This window comes from Paramacrobiotus metropolitanus, unplaced genomic scaffold (genome assembly GCF_019649055.1).
Source record: "Paramacrobiotus metropolitanus isolate TYO unplaced genomic scaffold, Prichtersi_v1.0 Parri_scaffold0000022, whole genome shotgun sequence".
In the NCBI taxonomy this organism is placed as follows: Eukaryota; Metazoa; Tardigrada; class Eutardigrada; order Parachela; family Macrobiotidae; genus Paramacrobiotus; species Paramacrobiotus metropolitanus.
Window position 1 is genome coordinate 692,302 of NW_026570242.1, and position 24,571 is coordinate 716,872.

General features: G+C 43.1%; 5 protein-coding genes across 20 annotated transcripts; 3 read left to right on the plus strand and 2 right to left on the minus strand.

Moving 5' to 3' along the window:
- Nucleotides 1-380: 380 nt before the first annotated feature.
- LOC129586780 (sodium/hydrogen exchanger 10-like) lies at nucleotides 381-6,366 on the plus strand. Of its 5 annotated transcripts, none has more exons than XM_055480191.1 (14): nucleotides 381-746; nucleotides 1,110-1,406; nucleotides 1,564-1,710; nucleotides 1,771-1,947; nucleotides 2,011-2,227; nucleotides 2,279-2,715; nucleotides 2,786-2,988; nucleotides 3,094-3,372; nucleotides 3,449-3,952; nucleotides 4,016-4,927; nucleotides 4,991-5,221; nucleotides 5,281-5,427; nucleotides 5,484-5,560; nucleotides 5,643-6,366. In XM_055480191.1, the coding sequence occupies exons 2-14, from the start codon at nucleotides 1,193-1,195 to the stop codon at nucleotides 6,025-6,027; spliced, it is 3,930 nt and encodes a 1,309-aa protein (XP_055336166.1). In that variant the 5' UTR covers nucleotides 381-746; nucleotides 1,110-1,192; the 3' UTR covers nucleotides 6,028-6,366. The 5 variants fall into 5 exon arrangements, with proteins under 5 accessions (XP_055336166.1, XP_055336167.1, XP_055336168.1 ...); XM_055480192.1 differs by having other exon boundaries at nucleotides 381-584; XM_055480193.1 differs by lacking the exon at nucleotides 1,110-1,406 and having other exon boundaries at nucleotides 381-557; nucleotides 5,643-6,365.
- Nucleotides 5,881-8,873, minus strand: LOC129586781 (uncharacterized). Of its 5 annotated transcripts, XM_055480200.1 has the most exons (9): nucleotides 8,529-8,873; nucleotides 8,309-8,435; nucleotides 7,790-8,140; nucleotides 7,461-7,702; nucleotides 7,124-7,378; nucleotides 6,932-7,053; nucleotides 6,731-6,804; nucleotides 6,536-6,624; nucleotides 5,881-6,468 (listed from the first exon to the last, which is right to left on the minus strand). In XM_055480200.1, the coding sequence occupies exons 3-9, from the start codon at nucleotides 8,031-8,033 to the stop codon at nucleotides 6,205-6,207; spliced, it is 1,290 nt and encodes a 429-aa protein (XP_055336175.1). In that variant the 5' UTR covers nucleotides 8,034-8,140; nucleotides 8,309-8,435; nucleotides 8,529-8,873; the 3' UTR covers nucleotides 5,881-6,204. The 5 variants fall into 5 exon arrangements, with proteins under 5 accessions (XP_055336175.1, XP_055336170.1, XP_055336172.1 ...); XM_055480195.1 differs by having other exon boundaries at nucleotides 8,309-8,872; XM_055480197.1 differs by having other exon boundaries at nucleotides 8,293-8,872.
- Nucleotides 8,874-9,518: 645 nt separating this feature from the next.
- LOC129586680 (uncharacterized) lies at nucleotides 9,519-17,306 on the plus strand. Of its 8 annotated transcripts, none has more exons than XM_055480010.1 (6): nucleotides 9,609-9,905; nucleotides 10,657-11,226; nucleotides 11,364-11,600; nucleotides 13,046-13,955; nucleotides 14,792-15,451; nucleotides 15,780-17,306. In XM_055480010.1, the coding sequence occupies exons 4-6, from the start codon at nucleotides 13,278-13,280 to the stop codon at nucleotides 17,112-17,114; spliced, it is 2,673 nt and encodes an 890-aa protein (XP_055335985.1). In that variant the 5' UTR covers nucleotides 9,609-9,905; nucleotides 10,657-11,226; nucleotides 11,364-11,600; nucleotides 13,046-13,277; the 3' UTR covers nucleotides 17,115-17,306. The 8 variants fall into 8 exon arrangements, with proteins under 8 accessions (XP_055335991.1, XP_055335985.1, XP_055335986.1 ...); XM_055480011.1 differs by having other exon boundaries at nucleotides 10,667-11,236; XM_055480009.1 differs by having other exon boundaries at nucleotides 10,667-11,226.
- A 145-nt stretch (nucleotides 17,307-17,451) lies between these two features.
- On the plus strand, nucleotides 17,452-23,017 carry LOC129586771 (atrial natriuretic peptide receptor 1-like). The gene is made up of 21 exons (XM_055480176.1): nucleotides 17,452-18,190; nucleotides 18,305-18,482; nucleotides 18,584-18,703; nucleotides 18,761-18,904; nucleotides 18,978-19,292; nucleotides 19,402-19,499; nucleotides 19,559-19,685; nucleotides 19,751-19,880; nucleotides 19,966-20,096; nucleotides 20,196-20,220; nucleotides 20,259-20,502; nucleotides 20,625-21,045; nucleotides 21,105-21,288; nucleotides 21,358-21,510; nucleotides 21,601-21,690; nucleotides 21,762-21,891; nucleotides 21,950-22,097; nucleotides 22,184-22,207; nucleotides 22,273-22,347; nucleotides 22,560-22,694; nucleotides 22,799-23,017. The coding sequence occupies exons 1-21, from the start codon at nucleotides 17,729-17,731 to the stop codon at nucleotides 22,873-22,875; spliced, it is 3,411 nt and encodes a 1,136-aa protein (XP_055336151.1). The 5' UTR covers nucleotides 17,452-17,728; the 3' UTR covers nucleotides 22,876-23,017.
- On the minus strand, nucleotides 22,878-24,316 carry LOC129586770 (casein kinase I-like). The gene is made up of 2 exons (XM_055480175.1): nucleotides 23,430-24,316; nucleotides 22,878-23,340 (listed from the first exon to the last, which is right to left on the minus strand). Exons 1-2 carry the CDS (start codon nucleotides 24,178-24,180, stop codon nucleotides 23,276-23,278), a joined length of 816 nt encoding a protein of 271 aa, XP_055336150.1. The 5' UTR covers nucleotides 24,181-24,316; the 3' UTR covers nucleotides 22,878-23,275.
- Between the last annotated feature and the right edge of the window lie 255 nt (nucleotides 24,317-24,571).

Here is a 24,571-nt window from a genome sequence, read left to right on the forward strand (position 1 = left end):
ATGCTTTGCAATATTATTCTTGCCTCACATTTTGTCAAACGAACGAACGCTTCGTCCCATTAATTTTATTCTTAGACCACTACAAAATTAAGAACTTCTACATCAGTACTTACTATGTAGTAAGTTCTTAATTTTTTTTTATGTTTCTTGAACTCGCAGGTACGAGTAGCACTTACATCACATAAGTACTTGTTTGAGGCATGTGCATGTTCATAATGATTATGCAGTATCTTAATTACTGATCTGCATGCACTTAATTAATATCAACGACAGTTATTACGGCACAAATCACTGTTGTCTCATGTTGCTAAACAAAACAGGAATTTACAATGTTCAGCAGTAATACTGCACTTATTGACTGATAAGTACATACTTGCATATATGCTCAATGAACTTGAATGGAGTCTGAGGCACGTGGCAAGCTTTTCCCAAAGGTTCGAGTGCCACACAAGTGACTTAATGGCTTTTGCCGTTTACATGTGCAGAAAAGTTACAAGTTCTTGCATTTGTGGACTCCAAAGATTCGCTACAGATCGCATTATATTTGCAATGTAATTGTTTTATCGGAGTTTATAAAAATACAGGTTAACGCTTATGAGCTCGCTCACGACCGAAAGTTGCCGCCTGAGGATGCCGGGGCAAGTGATCAGCCTGAGCGATGTCCAGGCGACACGCTGAAGGGTGCCGTCGGTCACCCAGGTTATGATACAAGCCGCGCCGGACACCCCTTTATTGAAATCGAATTGGTACAAGCAGTATGAGAAAGAAAAACACGAGAAAAAACACCGAACAACGTTGAGATACAATACAATGCGCATAAACGGGCGGGCGGGAGGGTTGCGAATTTTTCTGGCCGTGAAACTGCGTGTACGTGGCAAAGTGGCCCTGGAAGCATTCTGAAGGATGCAACCATGGTTGCCAAGACACGTGAGCTCGCTCTGCGTTAACGTCATTTAACGCTTGGGCGTTAAATGGCTTTAATTCCCCGCAAACATCGAGCACCAACTATATGTCTCCCTCACCCTGAATCTGTCGACAGTAAACACATAACATTAAGTAACATTATACCAAAATGCAGGACCATTTTCACGCTCCACAAGTGTTTTCAGTCTCAGTTGCATTATTAATTGGATCTGCGGTCAAGTACGCCCATACATTTCTTGCTCGCGTAATTTTTGTACCGTTTCCATTAATGATTATCATTATCGGCATAATCATCAGCGTGGCCTCGCACCACTGCAGCCCGCCGTATGTGGAGCTTTTGGTCAGTTCGTTTGCTCTGTCCGGGAATTTGATTATGCTTTTGTTCTTTCCAATTACTTTGTTTTATTCCGCCTATCGGCTACCACTGCATTCTCTCCGACTACTTTGGAAGCATGTTGCTGTTTTATCCATTGTAGGCAAAAGTAAGCACGACCTTTGTTGGCGGTATAGTCAGTGCTTTTTCGTAGCAGCGCGTTCTTGGCTATATTCTATTAGTAAAAGTTAAAACTACTTAGAAAAAGAATAGAGCTGCTGTCATTGTAGTAATAAGTCTGCAAGCATACCGTTTTCATATTTTAGGCCTGGCAATCGCAATCACGACTTTGTCATCCACCCTAATTTTGGCTAGAGATCAACACAGTACCTGGGGTTTATTGACCGGCTTTTTATTCGCCAGTATTGTCAGTGCCACCGATTCGCTCGAAACTTCGGAAATCGCTAAAACTGGTAGGGGAAACCCCGACTACGGTCTACTTTTTACCACCAAAATATTGATTCCTATTTTAGATTGCGATCATCGAACGTCTGTGCTCATGGAAGCCAGTGCTTTGTTTGGAAACGGGTGTACATTTACGTGGTACACCTTCGTAATTGCCGCTTTCCGGAGTTATTCGTCGCAGTCGTTCTCACCAGTTTTATTTACGGAAACAATACTCTTGGGACTTCTTGTGGCACCGGCATTCGGTAGAAATGTAACACCACTGCCATTACGACACTTGAAATCATTATGCTGGCAATGATTTGTAGGTTTTGCTTGTGGTGTCTTACAAATGGTATTCTTGATGCACATTTACAACTCATGGCAGTCAGAAGTGCTCATTCTCCTGTCCACACCATTTGTGGTAGCCTGGATTGCATATTACTTATTTGGCAGCTGTGCAATGCTTTCCGTGATCACATTAGGCTTATGGACGAACTACAAGTCAGACGCTATCAGCATCAACATAAAACCCGTGGCTGTCCAGTAAGCGTTATTCTGTACTGCGTTAACTCCAACGGATCACGCAAGGGATAGGTTTTTAGTGACATTCTCCTACATCTTCAACGTCTTCATCTTCTTGCTGGTTGGTTATCTCCTGGCTGAGACCGCATACACGGTCGCGGATGACCTTCCATCCGATTGGTGGAAAACAGTGTATCGGCACTTAGCGCTGCACGCCTTTACGGTATGGTCGACGATCGGGGCTCTGACTATCTTACGACCGATTCTGATGCGAATGGATGACGCCAACAGCATCTACGATCTAAGGAATGTTTTCTTGATTACCTGGACAACGCCGAGAGGAGCCACGGCAATGGTTTTGCTGCACCATGTTATGGATACCGAAAAGGGTATGCTGCTGGGGAATCGCCGAGATACCGAAGTGGATTTGGAAATAAGTGTGATCGTTGTCATCGCATTGTCGCAGTTCATTCAGTGTTCGACGATGAGAAAACTGCTGATCTTTTTAGGTAGTGCCTTAACCAACTGACACTGGATTCCAGAACACGTTTTTTGTTATAAAATGCTACGCGTTCGTAGGTTCTTTCTCTGAGCATTCCGAGTCGCAAGTGGTTATTACAGCACGTAAAGGATTTTTCAACTCTTTGGAGAGAATTCGGCAGGAAGAAATAAGGACAATGAGGCAGAATTCACGGTTTAGCGATGTCAACTGGCAGATAGTAGCCAACCACACTAGCTTGAAAGAATCTGGAAAAGCATCCACCCAAAAGAATCCTAAAAACGTACGAGTAATGCAATAAATACGAGTAAATAAAAGACTGATAATCTCGAGAATGCGTGCGAATACTCAGCCATTTTTATTAAGCACCAAAACGTTATTCCTGCAGACCGGAAGTTTGAGAATCCTGACTGCTCAAATAGCGTGCATAAACTGCCAGAAAGCCTGCGTCCTACCCCAGGAAATTCTGAAAATGCAAGATACGGGAGTCAGCAAATTGTCAAAGGCGCTAAAGATGTCTTTTTACAAGCAGTATGAAGGCGGCATGCTGACCAGAGTTTCTTTGAAAGTTTTATGCGACTTGATAGACGAAGTGACTATACACCGAAAGGAGCTGTCAGGAACGCATATTCGCCATTATTTATATTCGCATATGTCTTTCGGATTTGTAAGCCGATAAGAAACTTAAGCATCAGCGAGAATATATGTCTGTTTCATTATTCTCATTATTCTGTTGTTGGTAGCGGAAGCGGCTCTCGGATGCTAGACACCCCACATCTCACGAGAGCAGCATGGTGCCACCGCAGAATTCCTCTCGGCGTGCAGCGTTCGAGATGGTTCAGACATCGGAATTCGAAAACGTGGTTCTGTGCTCCGTGTTTTTTCACGTTGTGTTGACTATAGCTGGATGGATAATTACTGCTAACAACGACTTGTCGTCGGTTGCGCAAGTGGTGACCATCGTGATGTTGATGCTCAATTTTGGCTTTGCTGTAATTTACACCACGGAGTGCGTACTGAAATGGTATGGATGTGGAACGAAGCAGTATTATGGCACATCGTGGATCACCTGGAACCGATTTGACTTTGCTTTGTTGCTACTGACGTATGCGGACCTGATCATGAATGTTGTCACACTATCACAACCTATGGAGAGTGGTACGCGTATCGTCTTAAACCCGGCAGCGGTCAGAGCGCTGCGATTGGCGAGAATCTTTCGGACTAGTCGCGTCCTTAGATTATTAAAGGTAAATCGAAGCGGTGAACAATTTCTATGCCAATGACGATTAATCATTATTTTTGGTTTGTAGCCACTTAGCCCTTATTTGCTCCGGTTGATCGAAATCAGCATCACTCACCACCTATACGAAGCATACATGGTAGCTCATGGGTACATCGTAGCGCAGGAAGATGTTGGCCGCCTGCTCGATCAGCTCATATCTTTCCAGCCATTAGTCATAGGCTTCCGCCTTAAATGCAGGAAGTCCAGTGAAGATATCGCGCATGAAATCGGTTTGCTGAATCAACAGCATTCGGATATCGCCACTGCGGTGAAAACGCGGCAAGCCATTATGGCTGTCTGGAATACCATTGGGCAGACTATCGTCATGTTGAAACGCCAAGGCGTCATTGAAGAAGACGATTATGAAAAATTCGAATCGGAACTGGATGCTAAGATGAAGAAACTTGGGAAACTTCCGCATCGTATACCGTTGCGCGATCCCGAGCAGCGTCTCCGTAATTTACCCTGGAGTTTAGGCGATGAAAAGATCTGCAACGTTCTCAAAATGATTTATGAGAAGCAGACGGTGGAAATGGGCTCGACGTTCTTGCATGAGAATGACGTGCCTAAAGGGATTTACATAATAGCGAATGGATTAGTGCAGCTGAAAACTTCCAAAGTATTTCTAGACCATCATACTCTTGGGGAAATCTATAGCACCGACAATATCAAACGGCAGTATACTGGTACTTCCGAGTTTGGGAGCGACGTTAAGATCGAATATGCCCTGCCTGGAAACGGACTGAATGAACAAGCGCTTCTTATTGGCTTTAACCGTCGACTGAATGCTATTGCCGAAACAGCTGTAGATCTCCTCTTCATTCCCAGTGAAAACTTGTTTTTAGCTTTCCAAATGGTCCCTGAATTGGAACGGAAGTTGTGGAAGCATATCGCTGTTACCATTGTGACAAATATCGAAGTTCAGATGAAAAACCTCGTGGTACGCAATTTTTAGCTGATTCTTCAGTTAAGCTCGCTCATTTCTTTGCCTCTTCTGTTGCAGAGTGACAACATTGACAGTGAGATCGAACAGGCTCGTTTATCTCGCGGTGACGTTCGGTTAGTCAAACCCGGCCGTATTGTTGCGGATCTCGACATGTATGCTGACACATATCTTCTGGCTGGGTCCGTTATGGAACTGCAAGGAAGGAATCAGCACTTCGCTCCTGCAAAGCTGCCTCACTCTGTCCAAGATATCCAGATCAAATCGGGCCGCGAACCAATTCGGGATTCCGTGAGTACAGCGCGCTTACACTTTTAAACGTAGTTTAGAACGGTCTTTGTTATATCTAGGATGGTGACGTAATATATCCTGGGTATGCAGTTCTCTTTATCGTACCACATGATGGCAGCGTAATGGAAACATCCACAGTTCACGAAAGTCAACTGGGTTTAGCCAAGACCAGTGACGTATCAAGCCGAATATCCTCCCTATCAATGGTAACAAAAGTAATGATAACACTGTGAAATCAGAAATGATTTTATCCTTTTCGCAGCCGCGGCAGCATCGACACAGGGAATCGGTTTTGGACAAACTCCGCGATGCAGTACCAAGGGGTACAATTGTGCATCTGTAAGAACCGTTTGTTGACTGTTATCTATGGATACGTGCTAGACTGCTAGTGTGTTACTAAAAATAACGCGGCATTTTGTAGCTTGACCACCGGTTTCCATCGGTTGGCTGGCGGACCTGCTGAAACTGTTTATGAGGAGCATCAGACGGACGATGATGAACTTAAGGCGGCGCGGGAACGCGCCCATGCGATAAAACATCTGCGGACCGGTTCAGTTGGACAGAATCAAGCCACAGCAACCGCAATGCAGGTAGCAATGGGAACAGAGCAGCAAAAAGTAAAAGTCAAAGCAACCGGATACCAGCGTTTGTCTGCGGTGGGAGAAACACATGGCAGGCACAATCTCCACCCGGGAATGCACTCAAAACCAGTGGATGACCATTCTCATTGGGTTAAAAACGAAGAGTCGGTTGAAGTTGTGCATGAACAGCGCCATAGATTGCGAATGCATTGGTGGCATCAGTAAAATTGTTTCACATAATTATAATTAATGCGCATACCATGAGCTGTTTACTCTGAGATTCTCGCACAACATCATTTGCTGCTGAGAGAGAACTTGGGCTACGAGTACTTCTCTATATGTCGTACAGAGAGAGCAGTTATTGCAGCTTTTCTGTTTTTGACTGGAAACCGGCTTTGATTCTTAACTTTGGTAGGCTTTTAGGAGGTTAATAAAATCGTTCTCCGTGGCAGGAATCTCGGTGTCTGTGGTATCCTTTGTATTGCGTTGCTCACTAGTCCGTTGCTGTTCCTTGAATACTGTTCGCCATTTCTGAAAGGTTTTGTTAACAAAACCAAAAATGTCATCCGGCCGGAAAACCAGCACGGCGTGCACCATTTGTTGCAACGGTTCAACGAGTTTAGGGTATCGACCAACTGTGTTGGAATAGGTCATTCTGGCAAATCGCTGCATAAACGCAAGGAAAACGGAAATTATGGCTTAACGAACAGACTTAGCTTTCGAATAACTTTACCAGCTGTTCATCCTTTTGTAAGTTAATAAACCAGTTATCTCCCATCTCCTCGGATGCGCGGATTTGCTTTTTAAGTGGGGGAATCGATGCTGCAGATAGACAAAGAGTTAAATATGTTAATGACAGTGGAATCTTTTTTTTTTGCTAAGGGCCTTGCTGATTATTATTTTGAAAAAATAAAGTAGTAATGGTCACCTGACTTTTCGAATGGAGGAACTGTATTTCTTTTGATCACCGCCTCGTTATCCGGGATTTCTTTGTAAACAACCCTTTGATGGCAAGTGCAAGTGAAATCAATCAAAAACTTGGCAGTACGTATATGCTTAGGTTGTTGGCACAGATTAATATGCGGCGTTATGCGCAACAGTATATTGTAATTCTACAGCCGCTACTGACCTTCGGTTTAGCAAGTACGTGCTGCAGCTAACCGTGCGGTCCTTCAGATGAGTTGTGGTTTGAAACCCAAAACAGTCAGTTCTGTAGGGCCACAACGCGATCATTTTATTAGGAACTTGGCTCTACGACGGTCATCGTTACAAGAATTTGCAGCTAGAGATGGATGTTGCACTTCTAGAACGCCTTACTCACGTATTCCATTTTCTGAATACAACCCAGCCGATCGACCGTCAGAAACACAAGGTTCTCAGGAGTGACTTCATTCGCTGCCAATAAACGTTCCAACAGAACATTTGCACACATACCAACAAATCCTTCGAGCAAGTCTTTCGTATACTCATGGTACCATGCAGCACTGGAACCATTTTCCAAATTTAGCACATTTACCAGGAATTCTTTTTCACGCTTCTCGATGTAGCAAGTGTATCGATTGCGCTGGGCGCCTACCTGAAGAATATGTTGCCGGTACCAAAATTCAGTACGCCTGTGCCAACTGCAAGGCATCATGGGTTTATCGCTACATACATACTTTTTCTTCCTCAACACTTTTCTGCCAAATGGTTTCTAGTGTTCCATTAACACAGCCTTCGTGGTATACCGTTTTTGCAATAGATCCAGAATGGATTTCGAGAATGACCTTTACGTGAATGATAGGTAGATAATCGAGAACTGCCAGCCTATGGGTTTTCACGGTATATTTGCCAATAATGTTTTCGTGTAAGTAAATATCGATTTCCTCATCGCCAGCAATTTCCGATATCCATTTTGGATCTAATAATTCATAAGCAAGCGCAACACAATGGTGCAACCGGATCTCTTAGATTGTTCTAGCGATAGATAATGCGCCTAGCCGCTTACCGATGTTCTTCAGAAATTTTAAAGCTTCTTTAGACGTTTTGCCATTGACTTCCGGGGACTCAATTGACTTTCCGAAAGGATCTTCATGCCTGAATGGAACTGGTGGCTTGTCTGCCAGGATCTCTTTAATACTGGCGAGAAACGTTTCGTTTTCAGTGTGGGCATATTCGTAATTATCGTAATCCAGAACTGGAATTCTGTTCTTCTCGTCCGGGTTCGATGTGGTGTCAATATTTCCGTTCATCTTTCAGACGGCATAAATAAAAAACTTCTACCATAAGGCACACGGTTATGCACGCTAACTTTTCCGGGCTTTTCACTACTCGGTAGGTGACATTGTTCTCGTAAGATCTGAAAGAAATACCAACGTACTAGTAATGCCAATGATGCCAATATTTACTGGCCAGTAAATACTGGCATCATTGGCCATGGTAAAATACCACGGTATTTTATATGGTAATACTGTGTGCACAGTGTATTTTGACGTGAATTAAAGACCTAACACAGTGAAGTGGGTACCGTATCCACTTGTCCGACCACGTCCAGTCGGATAGAGCGACTCTGTCTCAAACTGTTACGGAAGATGGTAGAAGATTACGTTGATCTGGTATGAAGTAGGAAAGGAAAAGAAGAAGAGGTCCGGGTCCTGCAAACACGAGAAATACACACACGACGGAGAAGTATACGTTACCTGTCCGACGCTAGATGTTAGCAGAAGCGATAAGAGATATCCATCAACCTGGCGCTACAGGGCATGAAGATGATGATGAGACCGAAAGGTCACGGCAAATCAAGTGGGATCAAATGGGTAACCTGTTACGTCACGAGATTATCCGAAGATGATAATGCACGTCGACGAGATAGAGGAATGACCCCTGACAATAGGTGAAAGGTCACCCAGAGGTCAGTTTGAACAGCCTCACTTGGAAAGAGAAGACCAGAGCAAAAGCCTGAAGTTAATCAGATCGAGTAACAAGACTCTACTTTTGTTGGGATTACAACTCTTGACATTTGTGTGGGCGACGAGCGCCTTATATAGCCCTGGGCACCGCAAGTGCTGGCTCTTCGTACGCGCAGGTACGGGTCTGAGAACAATAGGGATTTACACGCTAACCAATAAGAGACATCTGAGGACACGTGGACTAATCACACCGCTGCATCACTACACGTGGACTAATGAGAACATGAGGTCAACTAATACACTAGAACAATAGGTTGAGCTACGTCATCGAAGCGCGGTCACGTCGAAATGGCAAGTCGCGGTCAAAGTTCTCTGCTGGGGATTTCTAAGAAGTCGATACTCGGAGTCGCGGTCATGACTCGCGTAGAAGTTGTAGTAAAGCCTAGGCCTTAGTAGTAGGGGTAGAAGTAGTAAAGTAGTACCGATGTGTACTAAGGGACGCCAGTACACGTCAATTTATAATAATTACTGAAAACTACATAGGCGTATGCTACTTAAGAAGTTTAAGAAAAACTTAGAATAATAATATGCAGACACACATATTTAAAATTAATAGTGTGAAGTTTTCAGTTATCGGTTCTTTAACTGCACTTTTATGAGCAGCTCTTTAATTGCTCATAAAACTGCCTGTGGTAGTAAGTACCATGTAATTTTGTGTCGTACGACTGCAATCTCATTCGAATTTGCTGGAGCATTTTTTTATATTTTCACCTATCTCCTTAAACACCTTTAATTTACGTAACCGCCAAGTGATATGGGTCCGTAAATGTATGGTGTTCGTAACACGGTACGATTGCAATTTTTGTCCCTCGAATTCTTTCCTTATTACATAGTTTTATGACCTGCTTCTTATTTACGTATTATAATTTCAGAGATCACAATAATTTAAATGCTGGTGTTCTTGATACATTCATTTTTAAATAGCTTGTGTTACAGTCATACTAATTAACTTGTTTTCATATTTTTCTCTTATCGTGGCTGTGTTTGATTTAATTGGAACCTTTTCGTACTAATTTAAATTTTACTGATGTTTTAAAGTTTTTCCTTGTGGTTGTATTCATACAGCCATATGGTTTGTTCATCGACTGGTGCGTGAAGTTCATGGCTGCATATTCTATTCTAAATTTGCAGGGATTATTTACTCTCGGGCAATTGGTAAGATGGTCGACAGTTTCATAAGAGCTCTGTACACTGGCCAAACAAGCACCGATCCGTCTGGCTAGCACATATTGTCGGTCATGTTTACTTTGTACAGGATTATTTATGCCACTGTTAAGGGTGCTGTTTTTTAAAACAACAACCGTGTCGCAGTGTGAAGCACCAAGCACTTTGACGTAAAGCAAATAGCAATTATGATTCCGGTCGATTGCAGTATCGGTATAACCAGCATACACAGTTGTATAAAAGCACTCCACACTTTATAACTTCGTGAAAAAAGTTTTAATACGACGCTATAGGACTGTGAAAACTGATGCAAATAAAAACTGATTCGCTTTCTTTTATTATTCAATTATTACAAAAAAAAGTTTAGTTAAACCATTTTATAATTAATAACTAAAGTAAGCGACAAACCCGCTTAAGAAGTTTCTAATTATTTTATTCTAACAACATTAGAAGTTTCACGTAGTTTGAGACATTGGTTAGGTAATTACGTTATCATTCAGGTATCAAGAGTTTGTTAAGACTTTTGTTTGCGGCTTCATTCTATATAATATTTTGATATTCACTCTGATAAATGAGTAGCTTGTTTTAGCGGAGAAAGCAGTGTCGTCATGTGCTTTTGTTACGATTTCGAAAAATGAAGAGTGTAGATTGTTGAGGTCTGTGACTGTGCGGTTGTTGGTAATGGCCACATGATTAATACGCGATGGCAAACGGAAAACCGGTTACACTTCACGCTTGTCAGCATCTTGCAGATATAGTCCTCAGCACCGCGCAATTGTCGACCTACGGAGAAAAAATGCCGAAAGAAATAATACGTTCATAAAGCCCTCACACATATCTACCGTATATATGCGCTGCATACTTTATGGACGGTTGCAAGCCACTGCATACACTATGAACATGATGGTTATACTATAGTGTGTGTCGTGTCAAAAGCTGCATCTCAGTGCCGGCAGCTTTTAAGTTGCAAGATCAGTTGAAGCAGCTTTTCTCCTCGGCGAGATTGTAATTCTTTCCTTCCTGTATAAAATCTGTTGTGCGATCTGTTGTTGTATAAAGCATAAGATTTTCAACGGCATAATACCCCCATTAAACTGTTTGCCCGCACTGATCTGAGACTGGATGCGGCGGAGCAATCAATATGGCCGTATATGGCGCAATCACTCCTTGCTAAGTGCTTTCCTCACGAATGGTCAAACAGCTATTCCAATCACTGATCTGGAGCAACTTGGTAGTTGTGCGTTTTATTAGCATTAAGAGTGCCGAATTTTATCCCTGAACGCTCAACAGTGTGAACACAACATCAGTACTAGTTAGTAAATGTAATAATCTACAGAAGCTTCCTATTTTAAACAAAATTAATTCTTTTCTCAGCCGTACACCGGTATAAACTCTGCATCCTCGTTATCCGTTGTGCCATACTTATAACATAATAAAATTATGTTTTAGGTTTCTGTGGGTTTTAATACTGTGTCAGAATTCCTGGTCTGCCCTTAAAAAATTGGATTCTTTAATATTTTTACCGGCAGCCGAAACCTTGATATCGAAGCATGAACCACAAGTCGCCGGGCAGGATTTGAAATTCTGGCCTGGAACGATCTGTCAGTGGTTTTCTCATGCGCATAACCACACATGTGGATGGATAACGCTTACAACTGAAGAAACGGACAGCATTTTGCTTTACCGGTAAGCTGAACTCTTCCGGTGTAGCCGCATCTACTGTACTTTGTGCATTCCTTACTGACAAAAACATTTGCATCTTATTATTAGGATTTCGGTGTTCTCTTATCGTTAATATTAACTTATGAGTATTCACTTCAATTATCGCTTTATTATAATAAATGTGTTGTCATTATTAATCTCGCTCGATTTTATAAGTCGTATTTCAATATGGTTAAATCGTGCTGAAATTTGCATTCGAACCACTTTATTATTATGCAATTGTACTTTATGCTGCACCCCACCACACTTGCACTGTGGTTTTTCAAGTTTCATTATATTATAACTGAATTATTAACTGCTGAAGTGTGCCACATATTACGTTACTGTAAACGAATGCGCCAAATCATCACCTTTCAAAGGGTGCAGGTAGAAGGTAGAATTACATATTATGTTAATGTGGGAAATGGAAACATACTTTGTGCATTCCTCTTGATTATATTTTCACATCTTTTGTAATCACTTAATCCATAAGACCAAGGTACTGAAAATTAAAATTTTATTGAAACGGAACGTCAGTACTACACTCGAATTAAAAGTATGTAAAGAAATTCCATAATTAAAACCTAATGCTCGATATTTATCCTATGGTAATTTCATTAGCCCCAAAACGATCAAGCTTTCAACTGCATGCAGTATAATTTTGCCCAAAGTTTTGGGATAGATTTGCAAATCCAATTAAGAAAATCACAAAATTAACAGTTATTTTTGTGATTATTATTTTTGTGATTTCCGCAAAAATATAGTGCTACTTAATTTCCGAAGGTAATGCACTGCATCAGTGGACACCATAGTTATATGTCAGAAAGATAATTATGTTTTTAATTATTATGTCTACGAGTATTGATGCAACGATTTACGCTTTAAACAAGCAGCTAACACCACGGAAGCTGGCAAATAAAGTTTTTGATTGTAATAATTGTGCGCGCCCTGTTAGGTTCTATTTTAACTGCCGGCAACCTGTCACACCCAGTAGTTCCCTTGTGCACAGACTGAAAGTGTTCATGGTGTGGAAACACTGAGAAAAAATTTATGCCGGCTATTTATCACTCACGTTATGTGGTTGCATTTTGAATGTCGCTGGAACGTTTAGCTTTGCGTATTACGTAACGTGAAGCAGGTACCTTTATTCGCAAGCCAAGGTTTGATGGCACACTGACACAGTATAACGATGGTTTAATGAATTAACACCGCTTGGGGCTCATGCTAGGCATATCTGGCATTCATAGTTTGCAAGAATAATTTTATGAGAGCAGTAGCTCAAGCTGTACTCAGGGCTGAGTTTTACTTTAATTTTTGCTGTCCAAACTGGTCAGCTGATGTGCGGTGGTATGTTTTTATCTCTCGCGACGAGTTTGCTACATTGCGATAGCCACATTACATATTATAATTCCTCCTTGTGGTACTTACAGGAGAAACCGGCTTATTAGGTTTACCGGGTTAAACCATCAAGAATGATCAACAATTCATTGTCTTATAACCTGCTTATCCCACTTTCCGAAACTGGATTGCTATAATTCACTCAATCTCCATTAATTCCGCCACTGGTTGGATCAGCTATATGCGAGTGAGCGGAAACTGTGTGCTTCTACAAGATCTATCAGCTTCAATTTAACTGCACATTAATTCCCTGGCACCGCGACCATGCGCTTTCTCCGGAAGACCGCATACTTATCTCCCTCAAAGTTCGGTCGCATTTTCATCGCCGTCCTGCTCAGTACAATGTGCGTAATGGGTTTAAAGTCATTTCTCTCCCTTGAAGAAATCAGCGCCAAGAAAGCCGTGATTGTCCCGCGCAACACCAGCGATCAATCAAGCGAATTACAGCTAAATGACGACGCCCCGCCATCAGCACTGAAGACGCCGAATGAGGAAGAAATGCAACTGGCCGGAAACGATCTGATGGACAAAATTAACGGGGCGGATGCCAATGAGGCCCTGTATCCGGGTTGGCGGGAAGAAGACGACGAGCGACATAACCCAACGCTCACTGCAGCACAGCCATCCATTATGGAGGAGGAGAGCGTGAAAAAGAAGAAAGTGGATGGTCGGTTTCTGTCTCAGGGACAGTTTATTCGACCATTTCCTGGGATGGACATTAATTCCGAACCACCGCGCCCTCTTACTTCTTTTGAGGCGTTCCAAACTAAACCGCCGCCGCCCACACCCGTTCCACTGGCCTCGGGGCAGGAACTGCTTCATGGACCAGCTGCCACCCGCGCACCCATTCCGGCAGTCGAAGTGTATGCACAGCAAGGAGTTACGCTTCCGTCTGGTCCCGTTGGAAACGCTCATACGAATCCGCCATGGCCGGGAATGCAGGTAATTACGCAATAAATATTTCGCTTGAAAAAATAGTGTAGGTATCTTGATTTCGTCGTTGTTTTGTTGGTTTAATTCTTTCTTTGTTGCACCAGTTATTTTCGTTTAACTTTTTGGTTGCTATTTACGCAACGACAACGCGTGGTATACATTAACGACGGCTAAGCTTTCCAAAATATGACTGCAGGTTAGAACCATACTTTTATGGCACAATTTCGATCGCTTGCTTTTTAAAAAAGTTGTTGTTTGTCAGAACTGGATCGATAACATGTAAACCGGTTTTCCTAGCGTCAGCCACTACACTCTTTTGAATTTTCCCGCTCGTCTGCCTTTTGCTTAGTTATAGGCTTTCATTCTCGTGAAGCTCGGGCCTACAGTGTCTCTATTAATAACAACAATTACTCCATTATTATTGTATTAATAGCAATGGCAAATACAAAGTCGTTCAGTGTCACTTCCCTTGGCCGACGTTCGCTCATCGATTTTAATGTTTCCTATGTTATGCGAGAGTAAAAGTTAAAAATGTCTGATTTTGTAAGCTGCTAGCGGTCAGTTGATTAGCAAAAACCGGCACAAAACATAGTGCGACACAATCAGAATTTGTTTCTCACTGCAGTCGACTTCCGATTAGCCTTTTAGGTATTTTAGTTTAATGGAAGCGCGTACGTAACCGTTTGCAATTTGCTTACAAACGGTAGTGCGGCATAACGGTTAAATGTACCACCTGACCGCAAAATGTAATATTTTAGTAATGTTCTTGATCATTTTGTGCGAATCGTCGAAGTTTTTCCTGGTTTTGGTTTCATGGAATGTTAATCAAACTGATTTCTTTTTAGCTGAACCAACAAATGAGTTTCCAGCCTGGTACCTTTACCTTAAAACCGTGGATTGTTCAGCAACTTCAGCAGCGAGGAGATGTTCCACAAAATCAAAACCAGTTGGTATCTCAGCAGCCACAGTTTATAAATACCGCCAGCAACATGCCCGGACTGCCGGGCATTGTGCAGGCCGTCCAGACCGGTTTCCAACCTCCCCCGCCTCCACCCAATTACAATCCGAATTTCCGAATCCAAGAACGTGTTGTGCATTTCGATCTGAAAGGCGCGCCTTTCAAGTTATCTTACTATAAAGAAGTCTTTCCCTTGATACGCAAACTGGGTGGAACGGGTCTGTTAATGGAGTACGAGGACATGTTCCCCTATTCAGGACGCTTTAAAGTGGCTAATGCGGGCAATGCTTACACAATCAGTGACATCCAGCAGATTAACCGGTTGGCAGAGGAGAACGAGTTGTACGTAATTCCATTGGTACAAACGTTTGGGCACTTGGAATTTGTGCTGAAACACAAGGAGTTTAAACAGTTCCGCGAGGTCGAAGCGTACGCGTCAGCTGTTTGTCCTACGAGAAATGGAACACTGGATCTCGTAACGGAAATGGTTGAGCAAATGCTTCATTTGCATCCCAATGCAACCTATTTACACATTGGAGCCGATGAGGTACCTCTTTACATGCATCGTCTTTGTCACTAAAAACGTTATTAGCATAGCCAGTAACAAGCTTATTTAACAAAAAAGCTTCAGTTGATCTTACATCTTAACTTTGCACGGCATCAATCAGCCTATTTAATGCCTCAAAAGAAATAACGCAAATCATACTACCATGTTATTAATTTACATATTCTTATGATTTTATTGCAAGCGCACAGGCCGGTAGAGGTAAATTGTTGAGTGACTGCCAGCCATTTTGCGACATAAATACGCACTCAACAGTTACTGCCACAACATCGCGATTAATTTAACAGACACTGTCTTGATGTTGCTGCAGGTATATCACTTGGGTCAATGTCCGGTTTGTCGAGCGCAGACGCAAAATAATTATTTTATTGGACGGCAGAATTTATTCCTCTCACATGTGGCTCAGGTTTTGCATTTCCTGCGAACGAAATATCCACATATTCGTCCTATCATGTGGGACGACATGTTCCACAATATGCACGAGGACACTATCCGAAATGGGCTGGGTGATCTCGTTAATCACGTAGAAATCATGATCTGGAGCTACTTTACAGAGTGGACCAGACATCTCCCACGAAACGGTGACCTATATGGTCCAGTTTTCCCGAATATCTGGGGTGCTACGGCATTCAAGGGTTCTGACGGGGAAAGTCGACAAATGCCGGACGTCAAGACACAGCTGGAGATCCACACCTCTTGGATCGAGGCACTGAAGGTCAACGGCTACAAGCTGCAAAATTTCCGTGGAATTGTGCTTAGCGGTTGGTCGCGCTATGATCATTTCTATCCATTATGCGAATTATTTCCTCTGGCGGTTCCGTCATTAGCCATCAATCTGCAAGTTTTACTGACCGGCGAATACAACGTGCCCGTCATTGAGCAAGTGGCAAAGATTCTGAGCTGTGATACGATAAGAATTTCCACCGACTTTTTAACGTTTGATCCAACTGCTGAACAGTTTAACACCTGCCAGTTTCCGGGTGTGGACGTCTTCCGCGTCGTACATCTGGTTGAGGGAATACGCAAACCGGTTAAGGATTTTCTGGAAGAACTGACCAACCGTTATCCCGAATACCAAATGCGACATCAGTACATGCAGATCTGGCGCGGAGAGGAGCAAATCAACAAGATCAACAGTTACCTGTACCTGTATACCGGCTATCTAAGCCGAGCGAAAGACGCCTTCCTACAAGTGTACGACGAAAATACGCTCAACGAATGGATCGCCGGCAGTGTCGATCCATCCATCAAAAAGTTAACTGCCTGGAGAACCATATTCGAATCAGTGATGAATATGGAGGAGTGGCAGTCCCGCCCGCTGAACATTCCGACGTTACCCCCACCGGAACTGCCCAGCACCACCCTCCCGCCGATCAATCCATTCTTCCCAGGCTGGAACCCACCACAGCCCTTAATACCGTTGCCGGGAAGTTTGCCGCAGTTCGGCAACAATTCCGTGCCGAACGTTTTACCACCACAGCCACATTTGCAACGGCAAGTCTCCGGGCCAATCCCAGTGCAAATGCCTCTTGCGCTCAATCAACCCTTGTTTCAACCACATTGGGCCAATAATGTCGGTGGCCCAAATCAGTCTTTCGTCGATGTGCGTCAACCGCAAGGTCCGCAACTGTTCTTTGGGAAGTAATAACGGTACCAACCTGTTTAGATGACGTCTGTGTTTAGCTGATCTCTAATATTGCGAATCGCCCGAGCGAGCAGCTGGTTGTTCATTCTGGGTTACGGTGCTTTTGATCTGTGATATACTGACAATACTTAACCCGTTTTCATTCTTTTATCTGTTGATGGTTTGACTGCCCAAATAAATTTTGGTAAAAGTCTGCGCTGCGCTTCTTCATACCCCACAATTAAGTTTAGATTTAGCGTTTTTAAAAATTAAATTATAGTGCCGATTGCAGAAAATAAATCATAAAAACATATTTATTACCTACATGTACCACGTGCCGTATTCAACAGTTCGGTAACTTCGGTTTAGTGGTTATCGAACCCATTACACGCAACCAAGCGAAGTGATGTCATCAAAAGCTGAGAACAAATTAATTATATACTCGTCTACTGTACTTCGAACACTTGTAAAAGCAAGTAAACGGAGAGACCTACCCGATAGTCCCAAAACCAGTTTTGCGATCGCTTTAAACTTTAAAAGAAGGATTTCTGCATTGTCTCCCTGGATCCTGCTCCTATTTTGATAATTTAACCAGCGCTGGAGTCAATGTAAATTGTAACAGAATTAATTTAGATATGGTTGCATTTGGGTGGATCTTGTTGTTTTATATCAGCAGCGGACTTTGCGACGACACGACACCACCGACGTATCAAATCATTCTTAGAAATTTTACGCCATCCGCTCCTCCTCCCGATGGTCAGCCCACTGTCATTAAAGTTGGAGTTGTCCTATCTCGAAATGCATCGTCCAGCGATAGCATGCATAAAGCAGCCAATATTCTCCCTGCGCTGTACGTGGCGTTCAGGGACGCTCTTCCGCGATACAATATCAAGTATGAGGTCAAGCTGGAACTGTACGACGACTGTCGAAGAGCAGCGTATGACGGTGTGAATGTTCCTTTACCATTCGAAACATTCAACAAAACGGTCAGTCTTCTCTTGGACCAAGGCATTGCGGGGAATCTAATCGTAGCTCCTGCTTGCACGGAGGATATGTTACAATCCACGTTGTTGACTTCAGCGTACCCCACAAATGTGGTGAGAGCAAAAGTGAAAAAACTGAGTACATGTCTAACCCTCCCCCCCCCAGGTCACGGGTTTCGATAAACTTGCTTTTTACGGTAGTGTTCGTTCATACTGCGATTTTTTTAGGCAACCGGGGGAGGTGAACTGATCGATACCACGGCACAGTATGCTTACTTGAACAGATGTTCTTACAACACGTTCTCGCAGTGGAGTTCACTGATGTTATTTGCTGCACAACAGAACTGGAGCCGTTTTGCTGTATTTTATGATAGCGATGACGCTACACTGAAGACCAATGCGCTAAGTACGGTGGGTGCGGTTTTCAGTTTTTGTGTATTGATGTATGTATATAGGTATGCCGCCCCTAAAGATGATAAAGACTGTTTACGACATTTTCGCCTATAGGTTTGATATCGAATCTGCAAATTGCATCCACCATTCCCAACACATACGAAGTGCATTATCCATTATATTCTCACACCAATATCACCGCAGCATTTTTGAGCGCAAGCAAATCTGCGAGAAGTTGGGCAAATTACCTTTCACCTCAACAAACTTAATGTTTTCATACCATTTTTGTAGTCTTTGTCCTCCTGGTAAGAGGAGACCGACTGCGTAACTTGATGCTTAATGCGTCGAATTTGAAGATGACAAACGGCGAGTACGCTTTCTTCACACTGGACGTATTCGCCACGGACGTCCTAGCGCACAATGGCTGGAAACGAGGTGCCGGTTTTCAGTAAATAATTGCAGAGGAATTAGAAGTTTTCCAAAGTTTGACAATGGACGATTTGCGTAGGCGACACATTTGATAATCAAGCGAAACAAGCTTATCAGTCCGTGATGGTTATTACCCTCCATGACAAAACCCAGAGCGCAGCTTACAAATATTTGGACCAAGAAGCAAAGAAAATGCTGGATGCTATGCCAGAGTTGACTGAATTTCGCAATGACTACGATGGTTTGAATTACTTTGCCTCGGCATACTACGATTGCATCCTGTACTGCGCGTTTCAGTACAATCTCAGCCTCGGAGATGGAATTACTGACCTTACAGCGGAGGAAACTATGGCTAATGTGTCAACATATCTTTGGGGTCAATCTGTATTTTATGGTAATATTTTGGTAAAGCATCGAGAACCCGCAAGCAATATTGCTTTTATATTTTACTTAACGTCATATTCATCTATGAAAAGTGTTCCTGGTTTCCACCGGTTCCGTAGGTGGTGCCAGTGGTGACATGTTCATTATGATTACTGGAGACCGAGATGATGATTTCTCCATTCATGCAATGACGGATCCAGACGCTGGGACATATTCTGTGAGTTTGCGAAACATGCATACCAAAACTGCATTTAAAAAAATTTTGAAAGCTCACAGGTGATTGGTTCTTATTGGGGATACTTGTCCAATTTCACCCAAACAGCCGATATACCATGGCCCGGTGGCAAAGCGCCGTTGAACGAGCCGGTTTGCGGCTACACAGGAACTAACTGCACGACCGGTGGTGCGTTTGACGCTTAATGTTTCAGATTATTAATTTTGAAATACTTTCGCACACGTTGAAAATAGGCACCAGTGATGTTATGGAAATATCATTTGGCATCGGAATACCAATTGTATTTATGCTGGCGTATGCTGCACACCGGCTACGGAAACATGCGGTGGTTCAAAAGCGACAAGACGAGATGTGGATTGCGAGGTACTCGGTAGCCGGTACTACAACAGCCCAAAGTTCCACAAACAAATCTGTGTTTTACGCTATCGATTAACGATTGGGTGCTTAGGTGGAGCGAATTAAAAATAAGAAGCAAAGACAAAGAAAAAGATAAAGAGAAAAAAATGCTAGCAGCAATGACTGCTAAAAAGGAAGAAGAACACATTCCTGGCGCTTCTATGGGGGCTTCAATGGGCATGAGTACGTTCAGCATGCAATTTTTTGCTAAAATAAAGCATCCACACCTGGATTACTGATAATCGAACTTTAAGGCTGAAACACAGTGTAAGATTAAACCAGCTTTGTTTGCAGGTATGGGTAAGCAGTGCCGCGGACTGAACTAAAAGAGCACAGGCTCTAAAGTGACCGTTGCTTAGGCGAATCAATGGGGAATGCTCGTGTAACTGCCTCCGCCTTTTGGAAGAACCATCCCATCACTGTGCGCTGGTCAAAGAAACAGGTTTTGCGTATGAATAACACCATTCTGCGGCAAGTTCGCCAGATGTTCAAACTGGAACATGACAACCTTTTGCCGTTTCTTGGAGCATGCATTGAGAGGGACCATGTACTGATGATCTACGAATTTTGCAATAAGGGAACGCTTCATGTAAGTATCCCGGCAGACTTCGGTAAGAGTGGGACTTCAACGTTTGAGCTTTGATATTTTTGATTACTGTATTTAATACACCTGGTACAAGATGCACAATTAATTGCAGCTTTGTTGTTTAGAAAGCTCTGGATAATCCGAACGTTAAATTAGAGTGGACGGTTCGCTTCAGCTTTCTTAGTGACTGCACTAAAGGGCTCGCGTATCTTCACAACAGTTCCTTGAGGGTGCATGGACGGTTGACATCCATGTGTTGCTATATCGACTCTGGATTTATGCTAAGAATTGCCGATTACGGTTTACCGGCATTCTATGAACTTACTGTAGCGGAACTGTGGGAAGCCAGACGGGATCCGGAATATCGTTTAGCCCAAGTTTGGAAAGCTCCCGAACATCTTGTTAAAGAAGCCTCATCACAAATCGAAGTTATCAATTCAATGAGTCAACCAGGCGATGTATACAGCTTCGGTGTGATCGCGCAAGAAATCATCACAAGACGAAGACCATTTGCCAGGGAAGATACCCCGGATCCTGAAGCAGGAGGCAAGGAGCTGCAGGCCACAAATGTTGAGATTGCAGTTTGATCTTTTCATTTTTGCTAGCGATTATTGAGGCTGTAAAGGCAAGCACGGTTAAAGGGAACGCACCATTCATTCCATATATCGAGCCAGATGCATGTTCACCGGAGTTACGTGACCTTTGCCTAAAGTGTTACACAATGGATCCAGCTAAACGGCCAACAGCTCAAGATTTGAGAAAGGCACTGCGAGAGCAAGGAAAACTTATGTAAACGCTCAAATGTCCTTTCTCTAATTTCGACCTTAACAACGTAACTAAAATATTTTGCGTGTGCAGAGGAATGACCGAGCACTCGAATGTTCTTGATACTCTTTTGCTACAAATGGAAGCTCAATCTGCTCGTCTTCAAGCGATTGTGGAGGAGAAAAATCATGAGCTATTGGACGAGAAACTGAGAAGCGACACTTTGCTTTACAAAATACTGCCGATGTAAGTACGTACCGTACCCGTATCGAGTCAGCCATACTGAAAGCAATCCTTTGTGTTTGTAATCTATTGCGCTGTTTCGAATTTTGTCAGGGACATTGCAGAGACTCTCAAAAAGGGTACGAGGCCGAATGCTGAAAATGTAGAATTGATCACTGTGGCTTATATCGATATTCTTGGATTGTGAGTAGAACTGAGTATGAACCAGAATATTTTTTTAACCGCACGCAAGACCATATGCGACCTATTTCTAGCAATACGATGGCGTCGGAAAGTACACCTCTGCAAGTTTTGGAATTTCTGAATGACCTTTACGCATTTTTCGATGAGAATATTTCAAAATTTGACGCCTATAAGATCGAAAATCGGAACGACGTTACGCAGGTCAGAAAGGTCGCGATAAATTAGAATAACGTGTTCCATGCTTCTCAGAATTTTCCAGATTGTTTCCGGCCTACCATTACGAAACGGAATACTTCATGCAAGAGAAATTGGACGGTTGGCTCTGACAATCTTATTCAAGATAAACAGTTTCAAAATAAAACACCGACCGGATGATCAGATGAAGCTTCGCATAGGAATTCACTCTGGTAAGTTTGACAGACTGCACAACAAAAAATATTACTAAAAGATGCAGTGATGTATTGTCACTGCAGTGATGTATGCGTTTTGGTAGGTCCGGTTGTGGCGGCCGTTATAGGTAAAGATTTATGCCGCGTACAAGCCAGTGTGAAAAATCTGATTTAAGTTTTTCCACCGGATCAGGGCGTAAGCTACCCCGCTATTCCCTTTTTGGAGCTACAGTAGACATTTGTCTCAGGATGCTGACGAGTGGTGAAGGTATGCAAGTATAGTTTTCATCAGCTGAGATCATAATACTAGTAATTGTAGCCGTAGAAAGATCCAATGGTAGGTACAAAAGAGGTAGTAAAAAAAAGGAATTGAACGTAACGTGCTATAACGTTAACTGAAAAATTAGCAATACTTAAGCAAATACCGAAGAAACATCAGAACTCCATTATTGATGTGATTAACCAGCATAAATTTTGCAGCGTTGAAAATTCAATTAAGTTCCATGACGAAAAATATCTTGGAAACGTTTGGAAGCTTTCGTTTAGTTGAAAGAGGAGAAATTTTTGTTAAAGGAAAAGGAGCAATGAAAACATACTGGCTGATGGGAGAGGATGGTAAGCATTCTGCTGCAAAAGTAAAGATGTACGCGGCTGACTGCTGCCTGCTCAGTGGTACGAAATTTCTTAACCTTAAATGATTGGTTGAACGCATTTTGTAGGCAATATGGAGTTACTGGAGTTGCAAAAGAAATTTGAAGAGGAAGATATTGAAGAAGATTTGGGAGAACCAGGTTGAAACTGAATGTTTATGAAAGGAATCCATTGCGATGACGAAACAGATCATTATTGGCTATTATATGGCAACTAAAAAATGCAAAATGATTGATAGCGGTATGAAAAAAAAACAATGATTACGAAACAACAATGAAAAAACATTCATCCAGTACAAAAACGCATGACTCAGAACATGAAAACAGATTCATTACATCGGAAAAAAGCATAAACAAAACAGTACCTGATTTGATCAATCTCATAGAACGACAATACTCTGAAACTGGGACACAGCACATCTTCAAGAGATATACCGGTGGGAGCAGGACGATGGCGTGGCATTTCATTTCGGGCGCTTCCGTTTATTTCGCAGCCCATAGCAGCACGAACAGCATCCACCCTGGTCGGATGCCGAATCAGCGCGTTTATTTCTTGTGTCCTTTCCTTTTCCGGCTCCGGGTTTTGCCTTTTGGCTTCCGAGTTTTGACTCCTTCAAGGTAAAGGGTATATCTTTGCCTGCTTCCCGGACTTGCTCACTGAGATCATCCGGCAATGCCGGCAAATTATCAAGTAACTTACTCTTGGTTTTCCAAAACTCCGGAATCTGCCCAGTCCAATCGTACACATCATCAGACTCCAGCCCGTTCGCTGTCATCATCGCTTTGAATAGCCCGCGACAAAATTCATAGTCCGGCTTGGCCTCAAATTCCAGGTTCCGGGCGTATTTCATAAATTTCCCAAATTCCGGTGGAGCATCAGCGCACACTTCGTCGACCGTTAGCTTTAGTTTCTTCTCCAGAATACGTTTGCACTTCTCGGCAAATGTCGACCCGGGAAGGCCCTGCCACGGTAACCGACCACAGTATAGGTAGAGGAAAAGGTACGACAAAGCTTCCAGGTCATCGCGTCGGCCCTGTTCATGATGTTGCAGTGCAGGAATACTCATGTACCGTGGCGTACCGACTGAACCTTTTTTTACGCTAAAGGCAACATGTTGGCGGGTGGTAGGATTAATGTATTCCTTGGATAGACCAAAATCAACGATGTGTAGAACCTGGTGATTGGGTTCCTTGTACCGTCCAAGGAGAAAATTCTCCGATTTGATATCACGATACAGTAAACCTTTGGAATGGATGAACTCAATGCGGTCGAGCAACTGGACTGCCACCATACAGACGGTCTTAAGGGTGAAGGATCCGCCGCACGCTTGTAGGACGTCCTCCAGATTCGGGCCCAACAGCTCCATCACCATGGTGTGATATTTCGGAATGGATGCATTGGCTTCCGAAAAATAGTGGACAGCCGGAACACCCTGGCCCTCGGTGAGCATCTGGTAGAACTTGTACTCGCGATGCAGTTGCGGGTACGAGCACTCCTTCTGCTCGGCTTTAACGGCGACGGGCTGTTTGCTGTGGATGTCGCGTCCAATAAAGAGCGTACCAAAACTTCCGGCTGCAATCTTCTTGTCAACGATCCATTGGCCACCGATGACTACTCCAAGCAGCTGGTCCGGGTCATCGCGATCGCGGCTCGATCGGCCTCCGGTATTTTTATCCTTGGTGGACAGGGCGGAGCCTGGGAGAAGTAACGGGCCGGTGCGCTGAGCGGTGCCACGTTACTTCGGTGTCAGCCCAATGTCTAGGAGACCTTTAGCATTCCGGATGAATTTATTTATGCCTGTAGGGGTTGCATCAAACCTTATGGCATCTGTAATCAGCAAG

Coding starts and splice junctions, on each gene's coding strand:
- LOC129586780 (XM_055480190.1), top strand. CDS start 1,073: ATGCAGGACCATTTTCACGCTCCACAAGTGTTTTCAGTCTCAGTTGCA. Junction 4,928..4,990: donor TTCAGATGAAAAACCTCGTG/GTACGCAATTTT, acceptor CTTCTGTTGCAG/AGTGACAACATTGACAGTGA. Junction 5,428..5,483: donor GAATATCCTCCCTATCAATG/GTAACAAAAGTA, acceptor TCCTTTTCGCAG/CCGCGGCAGCATCGACACAG.
- LOC129586680 (XM_055480016.1), top strand. CDS start 13,278: ATGCGCTTTCTCCGGAAGACCGCATACTTATCTCCCTCAAAGTTCGGT. Junction 13,956..14,791: donor CGCCATGGCCGGGAATGCAG/GTAATTACGCAA, acceptor ATTTCTTTTTAG/CTGAACCAACAAATGAGTTT. Junction 15,452..15,779: donor TACACATTGGAGCCGATGAG/GTACCTCTTTAC, acceptor ATGTTGCTGCAG/GTATATCACTTGGGTCAATG.
- LOC129586770 (XM_055480175.1), bottom strand. CDS start 24,180: ATGCTCACCGAGGGCCAGGGTGTTCCGGCTGTCCACTATTTTTCGGAA. Junction 23,341..23,429: donor GGAGTTTTGGAAAACCAAGA/GTAAGTTACTTG, acceptor TTTACCTTGAAG/GAGTCAAAACTCGGAAGCCA.
- LOC129586781 (XM_055480200.1), bottom strand. CDS start 8,033: ATGAACGGAAATATTGACACCACATCGAACCCGGACGAGAAGAACAGA. Junction 7,379..7,460: donor AAAGTGTTGAGGAAGAAAAA/GTATGTATGTAG, acceptor CATATTCTTCAG/GTAGGCGCCCAGCGCAATCG. Junction 6,805..6,931: donor ACGTACTTGCTAAACCGAAG/GTCAGTAGCGGC, acceptor TTGCCATCAAAG/GGTTGTTTACAAAGAAATCC.
- LOC129586771 (XM_055480176.1), top strand. CDS start 17,729: ATGGTTGCATTTGGGTGGATCTTGTTGTTTTATATCAGCAGCGGACTT. Junction 18,191..18,304: donor CAGCGTACCCCACAAATGTG/GTGAGAGCAAAA, acceptor CGATTTTTTTAG/GCAACCGGGGGAGGTGAACT. Junction 21,046..21,104: donor CCCGGATCCTGAAGCAGGAG/GCAAGGAGCTGC, acceptor CATTTTTGCTAG/CGATTATTGAGGCTGTAAAG.